The sequence below is a fragment of the Oncorhynchus mykiss genome, chromosome 17, assembly GCF_013265735.2.
Source record: "Oncorhynchus mykiss isolate Arlee chromosome 17, USDA_OmykA_1.1, whole genome shotgun sequence".
Classification (NCBI taxonomy): Eukaryota; Metazoa; Chordata; class Actinopteri; order Salmoniformes; family Salmonidae; genus Oncorhynchus; species Oncorhynchus mykiss.
The window spans coordinates 5945471-5955862 of NC_048581.1; the positions used below are offsets into that span (position 1 = coordinate 5945471).

General features: G+C 43.0%; 1 protein-coding gene across 2 annotated transcripts in view; it reads right to left on the minus strand.

Moving 5' to 3' along the window:
* LOC110495005 (BRCA1-associated ATM activator 1) overlaps positions 1-10392 on the minus strand; it is a 25997-nt gene extending 15605 nt beyond the window's left edge. For both annotated transcript variants that reach the window (XM_036947924.1, XM_036947923.1), the window contains exons 1-8: positions 10251-10392; positions 9867-10008; positions 8884-9038; positions 7162-7309; positions 3510-3778; positions 1411-1574; positions 991-1101; positions 1-189 (exon numbers count right to left, since the gene is read on the minus strand). The exon at positions 1-189 is cut by the window's left edge and continues 295 nt beyond it. In XM_036947924.1, the coding sequence (XP_036803819.1) occupies positions 1-189; positions 991-1101; positions 1411-1574; positions 3510-3778; positions 7162-7309; positions 8884-9038; positions 9867-9993 (1163 nt within the window). In that variant the 5' untranslated portion in view covers positions 9994-10008; positions 10251-10392. The remainder of the gene's footprint in view (positions 190-990; positions 1102-1410; positions 1575-3509; positions 3779-7161; positions 7310-8883; positions 9039-9866; positions 10009-10250) is intronic.

Genomic DNA, 10392 nt, shown 5'->3' on the forward strand with positions numbered 1-10392 from the left:
TGTTGATCGATGTGTCTGTGGTCAGTCTGTCCATCAGTGTGTCTGTGGTCAGTCTGTTGATCAGTGTGTCTGTGGTCAGTCTGTTGATCAGTGTGTCTGTCATTGGGCCAGTCCAGCAGAGTTACTCCAGTAACCATCTGTAGAGGTCCCAGTAGAACAGCTACGACCTTCTGTCTGAGGCCTGGAGGACTGAAACAATACCCAGTTAGTCAATCAGCTACGACCTTCTATCTGAGGACTGAAACAATACCCAGTCAGCTACGACCTTCTATCTGATTACTGAAACAATACCCAGTCAGCTACGGCCTTCTATCTGAGGACTGAAACAATACCCAGTCAGCTACGACCTTCTATCTGAGGACTGAAACAATACCCAGTCAGCTACGACCTTCTATCTGAGGACTGAAACAATACCCAGTCAGCTACGACCTTCTGTCTGAGGCCTGGAGGACTGAAACAATACCCAGTTAGTCAATCAGCTACGACCTTCTATCTGAGGACTGAAACAATACCCAGTCAGCTACGGCCTTCTATCTGAGGACTGAAACAATACCCAGTCAGCTACGACCTTCTATCTGAGGACTGAAACAATACCCAGTCAGCTACGACCTTCTATCTGAGGCCTGGAGGACTGAAACAATACCCAATCAGCTACGACCTTCTATCTGAGGACTGAAACAATACCCAGTCAGCTACGACCTTCTATCTGAGGACTGAAACAATACCCAGTCAGCTACGACCTTCTATCTGAGGACTGAAACAATACCCAGTCAGCTACGACCTTCTATCTGAGGCCTGGAGGACTGAAACAATACCCAGTTATTCCATTTATTATTATTTTTTACCTTTATTTTACTAGGCAAGTCAGTTAAGAACAAATTCTTATTCTTACAAATTCTTATTTTCAATGACGGCCTAGGAACAGTGGGTTAACTGCCAATCAGCTACGACCACGGAATAGAACAAATATGTTCAGTGTGTGTCTGTTACCAGGTCTCCGGATGGAGGGTGGCGGCGGCACACAGAGCAGCGTCAGAGGGATTCTGGGAGTTCAACATGGACGCCATCAGAGAGACGAGTCTGGAGTCACACGGACCGGACCTGCAAAATCACAACTTGACAATTTTATTGAACAATCTGACATTACATGTTCATATTACAGGGTGTGTGTGTGTGTGTGTGTGTGTGTGTGTGTAGTCAGTGTGTGTGTGTGTGTGTGTGTAGGACTGAGTGAGGACAGAGAGAAGGAGACTAATCTTATTGGACAAGTCCATGTAGTCCCTCCCCCGTTTCAGTGATTTTTTTTACTAAATAAACAGCACGTTGTCGTAGCAACCTGGTTACCTTGGAAACACAAGCGATGATCAGAATCAACCCAACACCATAATGCCGTGGGATCACCAAACACACCTGTATGTAGCCAGCAGGACGTCCATTAGAGGCTGCGCGACTGCTCTGCGGCCTTCTCGGACCAACCCCTCCAGAGGCCTCAGGACTCGCCTGATCACCGAGCCCCGGAGAGGAGCCTCCAGCTCGGGGAGAGTCAGGGCCAGCAGCCTCAGCCCCTGGAGCACCTGGTGACACATCATAACAATAGAAGGCCATTATAAAAACACCTTCAGAAACACATCACTATTAAAGGGTTCGCAGTGTGTTCCTGTTAGGAAAATTATGATTAAATGACTGAACAAATCATTTTAAATGGAACTGTAAGTAAACTTATACTCTGTTTTATTATATCTGATTAACAATAGGAGTTCATAAGAAGGGATCGTGTGACACGGACAAGGAGTAATTAAAGTTAATGAACACCATTCCAACTGGGAAGAAAGAAATGGGTTGTGGATTAAGTAAACAGATAAGGTCGTTAACCTATGGTTGGAACCGACGAAACTGAGCTCTGGGGTGTTTTAGATAAGGCAGTGAGTGAATTCCTAGGTTTTCTGTTAATTAGAACTGTCAGCTAAGTGGTGATCGATAATGTTGGGGGGGGTCAAAAGTTAATTCAGTTATGTTGTGTGACCTGTGAGTCAGTTAGAATGAACTTTTAACCTCACTTAATTCTAGGTCGGGATTCATTCTAGAAGCAATGAAATGACGTCATGTTATTGTATATAAACTGTTGCTCGTGGCAGCGCGCTCCGAGAATAAATTCTGTTACCTATTATTGAAAAGACTGGTCTCCGTCTATTTTATGCAAACAAGAATCTTATAAATTCTCATAAAATAGATTAAGGGAATTCCATTAATTAATTAAATTACAGTAACAGAAACCTGTTGTTATTCTCATAAATCTATATATCAAATAACTCAAGCGTAGATTGTTCACTTTTTTTGGCACACAGAAACTAGAGGCCTTAGGGCCTCGCGAGCGGCGTAGCGGTCTAAGGCAATGATCCCGCAGTGCTAGAGGCATCACTACAGATCCGGGTTCGATCCCGGGCTGTGTCGCAGCCGGCCGCGACCGGGAGACCCATGAGGCGGCGCACAATCGGCCCAGCGTCGTCCAGGTTAGGGGAGGACCTGGCCGGCTGTTATTGTATATAAACTGTTGCTCGTGGTAACGTGGGAGTGCGCTCCGAGAATAAATTCTGTTACCTATTATTGAAAATACTGGTCTATTTTATGCAAACAAGAATCTTACAAATTCTCATAAAATAGATTAAGGGAATTCCATTAATGAATTTAATTAATTAAATAAGGACGTCCTTGTCCCATCGCGCTCTAGCCGGGAGCTCTACCGTGTTTTCTCCGACACATTGGTGCTTCCGGGTTAAGCGAGCAGTGTGTCAAGAAGCAGTGCGGCTCGACAGGGTCGTGTTTCGGAGGACGCATGATTCTCGACCTTCGCTTCTCCCGAGTCCGTACTGGAGTTGCAGCGATGGGACAACACTGTAACTACCAAATAGATACCATGAAATTGGGGAGAAAAAGGGGTATAAAATGTAAATAACTAGGAGGCCATGAGTAACATGGTATAACATAATGTCACAGATTGGCCTATAGGTGGCGCTGTAATAGAGCACTCAACAACAACAACACTATTGTCATAACAACATGTCCACATTTATCTATATGCCAACAGTAACAACACCTCATTTATCATAACTATTACAGATAACAAATACTAATTACCTCGTATATATTCAGCCAATAGCAGGACAGGAACATGGTTCAAATCACGCACTTATCAAGAGAACATCCCTGGTCATCCCTACTGCCTCTGATCTGGAGGACTCACTAAGCGGATAAACGTGGATAAACATGGTATTGCCTTCGCTGATTGCACATAAAGGAAGATAGTTCCTACATAATACTTCCTTTGTTATCCAACTGATATTGTGTCCTTTCTGTCATCCTGTGAACCCCGTTCATTGCTGCTCGCAGCTATAATTATCTGTCTTCAACCACTTCTTCTCCTCCCCTCCCCCTCCTTTCCTTTCCCTCCCATCTCCTCTAGGGGCACCGCTGTAATATATATATATATATTCCCAATCAACCAATCGTACCTGGGTGTGGCTGTCTGACTCCAGAGAGCTCTCCAGGTGCTTCAAGATCTCCATGGTGATGGAACACCCGCTTCCTGGACTTGTCTCCATGGTTACGTCCAATTCTACCTCTTCCTTATTGGGTGGAACAGTGAGGCCATTCCCCTGGGTTGTGTGTGAGGTTGTGGTTGGCTGGTGGAAGGTTAGGAGGCGGGCCAGGAGTTGATTTGCGGCCGAGGCGACGAATAGGCTGGGGTCAGTCTGTAGCTGGAGGAGGGGTTTGGTCAGGCCTGAGGAGATACAATCAAATACATTTGTTTCGTAAACAACAGGTGTAGACTAACAGTGAAATGCTTTCTTACGGGCCCTTCCCAACAATGAGGAGAGAAAGACAATAGAGAAATAATAGATAAACACAACATGTAATAATAAATACACAACGATAACATGACTGTTTACAAGGAGTACCAGTACTGAGTTGATGTGTAGGGGTACTAGGTAATAACATGACTGTTTACAAGGAGTACCAGTACTGAGTTGATGTGTAGGGGTACGAGGTAATAACATGGCTGTATACACAGAGTACCAGTACTGAGTTGATGTGTAGGGGTACTAGGTAATAACATGGCTGTGTACACAGAGTACCAGTACTGAGTTGATGTGTAGGGGTACTAGGTAATAACATGACTGTTTACAAGGAGTACCAGTACTGAGTTGATGTGTAGGGGTACTAGGTAATAACATGGCTGTTTACACAGAGTACCAGTACTGAGTTGATGTGTAGGGTTACTAGGTAATAACATGACTGTAGGAGTACCAGTACTGAGTTGATGTGTAGGGGTACTAGGTAATAACATGACTGTTTACAAGGAGTACCAGTACTGAGTTGATGTGTAGGGGTACTATGTAATAACATGACTGTTTACAAGGAGTACCAGTACTGAGTTGATGTGTAGGGGTACTAGGTAATAACATGGCTGTTTACAAGGAGTACCAGTACTGAGTTGATGTGTAGGGGTACTAGGTAATAACATGGCTGTATACACAGAGTACCAGTACTGAGTTGATGTGTAGGGTTACTAGGTAATAACATGACTGTAGGAGTACCAGTACTGAGTTGATGTGTAGGGGTACTAGGTAATAACATGACTGTAGGAGTACCAGTACTGAGTTGATGTGTAGGGGTACTAGGTAATAACATGGCTGTTTACAAGGAGTACCAGTACTGAGTTGATGTGTAGGGGTACTAGGTAATAACATGACTGTTTACAAGGAGTACCAGTACTGAGTTGATGTGTAGGGGTACTAGGTAATAACATGACTGTTTACAAGGAGTACCAGTACTGAGTTGATGTGTAGGGGTACTAGGTAATAACATGACTGTTTACAAGGAGTACCAGTACTGAGTTGATGTGTAGGGGTACTAGGTAATAACATGACTGTTTACAAGGAGTACCAGTACTGAGTTGATGTGTAGGGGTACTAGGTAATAACATGACTGTTTACAAGGAGTACCAGTACTGAGTTGATGTGTAGGGGTACTAGGTAATAACATGGCTGTATACACAGAGTACCAGTACTGAGTTGATGTGTAGGGTTACTAGGTAATAACATGACTGTAGGAGTACCAGTACTGAGTTGATGTGTAGGGGTACTAGGTAATAACATGGCTGTTTACAAGGAGTACCAGTACTGAGTTGATGTGTAGGGGTACTAGGTAATAACATGACTGTTTACAAGGAGTACCAGTACTGAGTTGATGTGTAGGGGTACTAGGTAATAACATGACTGTTTACAAGGAGTACCAGTACTGAGTTGATGTGTAGGGGTACTAGGTAATAACATGACTGTTTACAAGGAGTACCAGTACTGAGTTGATGTGTAGGGGTACTAGGTAATAACATGGCTGTATACACAGAGTACCAGTACTGAGTTGATGTGTAGGGGTACTAGGTAATAACATGGCTATATACACAGAGTACCAGTACTGAGTTGATGTGTAGGGGTACTAGGTAATAACATGGCTGTATACACAGAGTACCAGTACTGAGTTGATGTGTAGGGGTACTAGGTAATAACATGGCTGTATACACAGAGTACCAGTACTGAGTTGATGTGTAGGGTTACTAGGTAGTTGATGTGTAGGGGTACTAGGTAATAACATGACTGTTTACAAGGAGTACCAGTACTGAGTTGATGTGTAGGGGTACTAGGTAATAACATGACTGTATACACAGAGTACCAGTACTGAGTTGATGTGTAGGGGTACTAGGTAATAACATGGCTGTATACACAGAGTACCAGTACTGTGTTGATGTGTAGGGGTACGAGGTAATAACATGGCTGTATACACAGAGTACCAGTACTGAGTTGAGGTGTAGGGTTACTAGGTAGTTGATGTGTAGGGTTACTAGGTAGTTGATGTGTAGGGGTATGAGGTAGTTGATGTATAGGGGTACCAGGTAGTTGATGTGTAGGGTTACTAGGTAGTTGATGTGTAGGGTTACTAGGTAGTTGATGTGTAGGGGTACGAGGTAATAATATATGTTTTTATACTTAGCTGTTCTATGAGTGGTCTGAGACAGGGGTAGGGGTACTAGGTAATAATATATGTTTTTATACTTAGCTGTTCTATGAGTGGTCTGAGACAGGGGTAGGGGTACTAGGTAATAATATATGTTTTTATACTTAGCTGTTCTATGAGTGGTCTGAGACAGGGGTAGGGGTACGAGGTAATAATATATGTTTTTATACTTAGCTGTTCTATGAGTGGTCTGAGACAGGGGTAGGGGTACGAGGTAATAATATATGTTTTTATACTTAGCTGTTCTATGAGTGGTCTGAGACAGGGGTAGGGGTACTAGGTAATAATATATGTTTTTATACTTAGCTGTTCTATGGTCTGAGGCGTTTAGATTCTGTTTGTTCAAGTGCAACGTTAATAACGATGGTTTTGGGAAACCGCTCAGAGATGTAACGTTGCTCGTTACGAAGGAATCTAACAATGAAATTCACCTTAAGGCCCGGTTTCCCAAAAGCATCTCAATCGCCCTTCACACTGCCCTTTCTCACCTTGACAAGAGGAACACCTATGTGGGAATGCTGTTCACTGTCAGCTAAACCCGTGGACAGAAATCCATACTTTAAGAAAGGCTGCTACCGTATCCTACTACCAGTATACTACCATGTTGATAGAAACCCATAGAAAGGCTGCTCTAGATAGTATACTACTGTAGTACTACTGTTGATATAAACACATAGAAAGGCTGCTCTAGATAGTATACTACCATAGTAACCTGTTGATAGAAACCCATAGAAAGGCTGCTCTAGATAGTATACTACTGTAGTACTACTGTTGATAGAAACCCATAGAAAGGCTTCCCTAGATAGTATACTACTATAGTACTACTGTTGATAGAAACCCATAGAAAGGCTTCCCTAGATAGTATACTACTATAGTACTACTGTTGCTTTCATGACAGCCGGGAACTCGGGAACAAAACGCATTCAAATCATGATGTCGGTGATCTTCAGGTTGGAAAGTCGAAGCTCTAGAAAGATGCCCGAGTTACCGACTTCGGATTTGGAGTCGGATGACCAGTTCCCAGTTCTCTGTAACCGACTTGAAGTCGGAAGTCTGAGGTTTCTGAGTTGCCAGCTGTGGCAAACCTACCAGCCTGATCCAGGAAGTGGAAGGCCTGTGTGTGGCGCATCATGTTACTCAGGCCATGGATCCAGCCAATCCGCACGCTCGGATCCTCCCATAGGCCAGCCACCTGCCATCGCTCGCTGTCGTAGGCCACGCCCAGGATGGATCGATCCTGAGATGGGATGAAGAGATAACGAATGTCTAGGTGATGACAGTCCGACGCCCAATCACAAACGGACCCTTAAACCCTAAGCACTTGTGGAGAGCGGAGAGGATTTGATTGGTGTAAGCAATATGGTGAAACTTCCACCTGAGACTATCCTATTACCATATTGACTATCCTATTACCATATTGACTATCCTATTACCATATTGACTACCCTATTACCATATTGACTAGACCTGGTTCTACCCTATTACCATATTGACTATCCTATTACCATATTGACTATCCTATTACCATATTGACTACCCTATTACCATATTGACTAGACCTGGCTCTACCCTATTACCATATTGACTATCCTATTACCATATTGACTATCCTATTACCATATTAACTATCCTATTACCATATTGATTATCCTATTACCATATTGACTATCCTATTACCATATTAACTATCCTATTACCATATTGACTATCCTATTACCATATTGACTATCCTATTACCATATTGACTACCCTATTACCATATTGACTATCCTATTACCATATCGACTATCCTATTACCATATCGACTATCCTATTACCATAATGACTACACCTGACTCTATCCTATTACCATAATGACTACACCTGAGACTATCCTATTACCATAATGACTACACCTGAGACTATCCTATTACCATAATGACTACACATGACTCTATCCTATTACCATAATGACTACACCTGACTCTACCCTATTACCATAATGACTACACCTGACTCTATCCTATTACCATAATGACTACACCTGAGACTATCCTATTGCCATAATGACTACACCTGACTCTATCATATTACCATAATGACTACACCTGACTATCATATTACCATAATGACTACACCTGAGACTATCCTATTACCATAATGACTACACCTGACTCTATTACCATATTGACTACACCTGTTTGGCCTGAATATGAGATTAATGTGAACTGTATGTGTTTCTGTCTTCTTTATCATCCATATATATGTACATATTCTTATTCCATCCCTTTAGATTTGTGTGTATTTGGTATTTGTTGTGAATTTGTTAGATATTACTGCACGGTCAGAACTAGAAGCACAAGCATTTCACTACACTCACATTAACATCTGCTAACCATGTGTATGTGACCAATAACATCTGCTAACCATGTGTATGTGACCAATAACATATGATAACCATGTGTATGTGACCAATAACATCTGCTAACCATGTGTATGTGACCAATAACATCTGCTAACCATGTGTATGTGACCAATAACATCTGCTAACCATGTGTATGTGACCATTAACATCTGATAACCATGTGTATGTGACCAATAACATCTGCTAACCATGTGTATGTGACCAATAACATCTGCTAACCATGTGTATGTGACCAATAACATCTGCTAACCATGTGTATGTGACCAATAACATCTGCTAACCATGTGACCAATAACATCTGCTAACCATGTGTATGTGACCCATAACATCTGATTCGTGTGCGTTTCCTTCTACCCCTGCAATACTACCTGGATGGATTGAATATATCTATCAGTCAGTCAGTTCACCTGCAGCAGGTTGAAGCCGTGTTGGCTGGCCGCCAGCAGGCCGGAAAGCTTGAGGCTGAAGGAAAGCATGCTGGGATCTGTAGTTTTGTCCAGACACGCGGTGGATATGTAGTCCACCAGACAGGGGCAGGACTCCAACAGGGCCAGGCCATGGTCTGGAAAACATCGCCACAGGTATTATTAGATATTATTGTCCTTGTCTATATAGGAAGTATCTCATCCTCGCTGTGTGTGAGAGAGATAATATAGGAAGTCTCTCCTCCTCACTGTGTGTGTGAGAGATTATATAGGAAGTCTCTCATCTTCGCTGTGTGTGAGAGATTATATAGGAATCTCATCCTCGCTGTGTGTGTGAGATTATATAGGAAGTCTCTCCTCCTCACTGTGTGTGTGAGAGATTATATAGGAAGTCTCTCATCTTCGCTGTGTGTGTGAGATTACATAGGAAGTCTCTCATCCTCGCTGTGTGTGAGAGATTATATAGGAAGTCTCTCCTCCTCACTGTGTGTGTGAGAGATTATATAGGAAGTCTCTCATCCTCGCTGTGTGTGTGAGAGATTATATAGGAATCTCATCCTCGCTGTGTGTGTGAGAGATTATATAGGAAGTCTCTCCTCCTCACTGTGTGTGTGTGAGAGATTATATAGGAAGTCTCTCATCCTCGCTGTGTGTGTGAGATTATATAGGAAGTCTCTCATCCTCGCTGTGTGTGAGAGATTATATAGGAAGTCTCTCCTCCTCACTGTGTGTGTGAGAGATTATATAGGAAGTCTCTCATCCTCGCTGTGTGTGTGAGAGATTATATAGGAAGTCTCTCCTCCTCACTGTGTGTGTGAGAGATTATATAGGAAGTCTCTCATCCTCGCTGTGTGTGTGAGATTATATAGGAAGTCTCTCATCCTCGCTGTGTGTGAGAGATTATATAGGAAGTCTCTCCTCGTTATTCTTGCTTGTGAGACCTTTCTCTGTGTGTGTCTCCTCACCCTCCTTGGTGAGACCAGTGAACCAGTCCAGCAGTTTCTCGAGGCTGGTGTCGTCTGGTAGGGACTGTCTGGGGTCCGCTAGTACAGCGCACACCCGAGGCAACAACACCAGGCACTCGCTGTCCATGCTGCTTAGAAGTGTCTATGGGGAAAAGCCAAGAGGGGGAATATGACTTTAGTTTAGACAGATTGTAGTTTACTAGCTCTGGTCCAGGGCGTTTAGTAAGCGTTCATCGAGTCTAATAGTAAAGCACAGTGCCGGCCTGGACCAGAGCTAGCTAAATAAAGTAAGGAACTGTATGGCAACACGTTCGTAATCAAGTTAACCAAGTCAGCTACACAAAACAACTGAGTTGAATGACAAATGCACGATAACCACAGTACCTAGGTATATGTTGAAGATATCTGAGAAGCAATTTAGGGACAAATTCACGCAGCTTGATAGATGGCAATCGCCTGAAAAGTATCTCGCGGGACTGAAACCGTGTTTCGTTTTACCGGAGCTTGCGTTCATGGATTCCCTCAC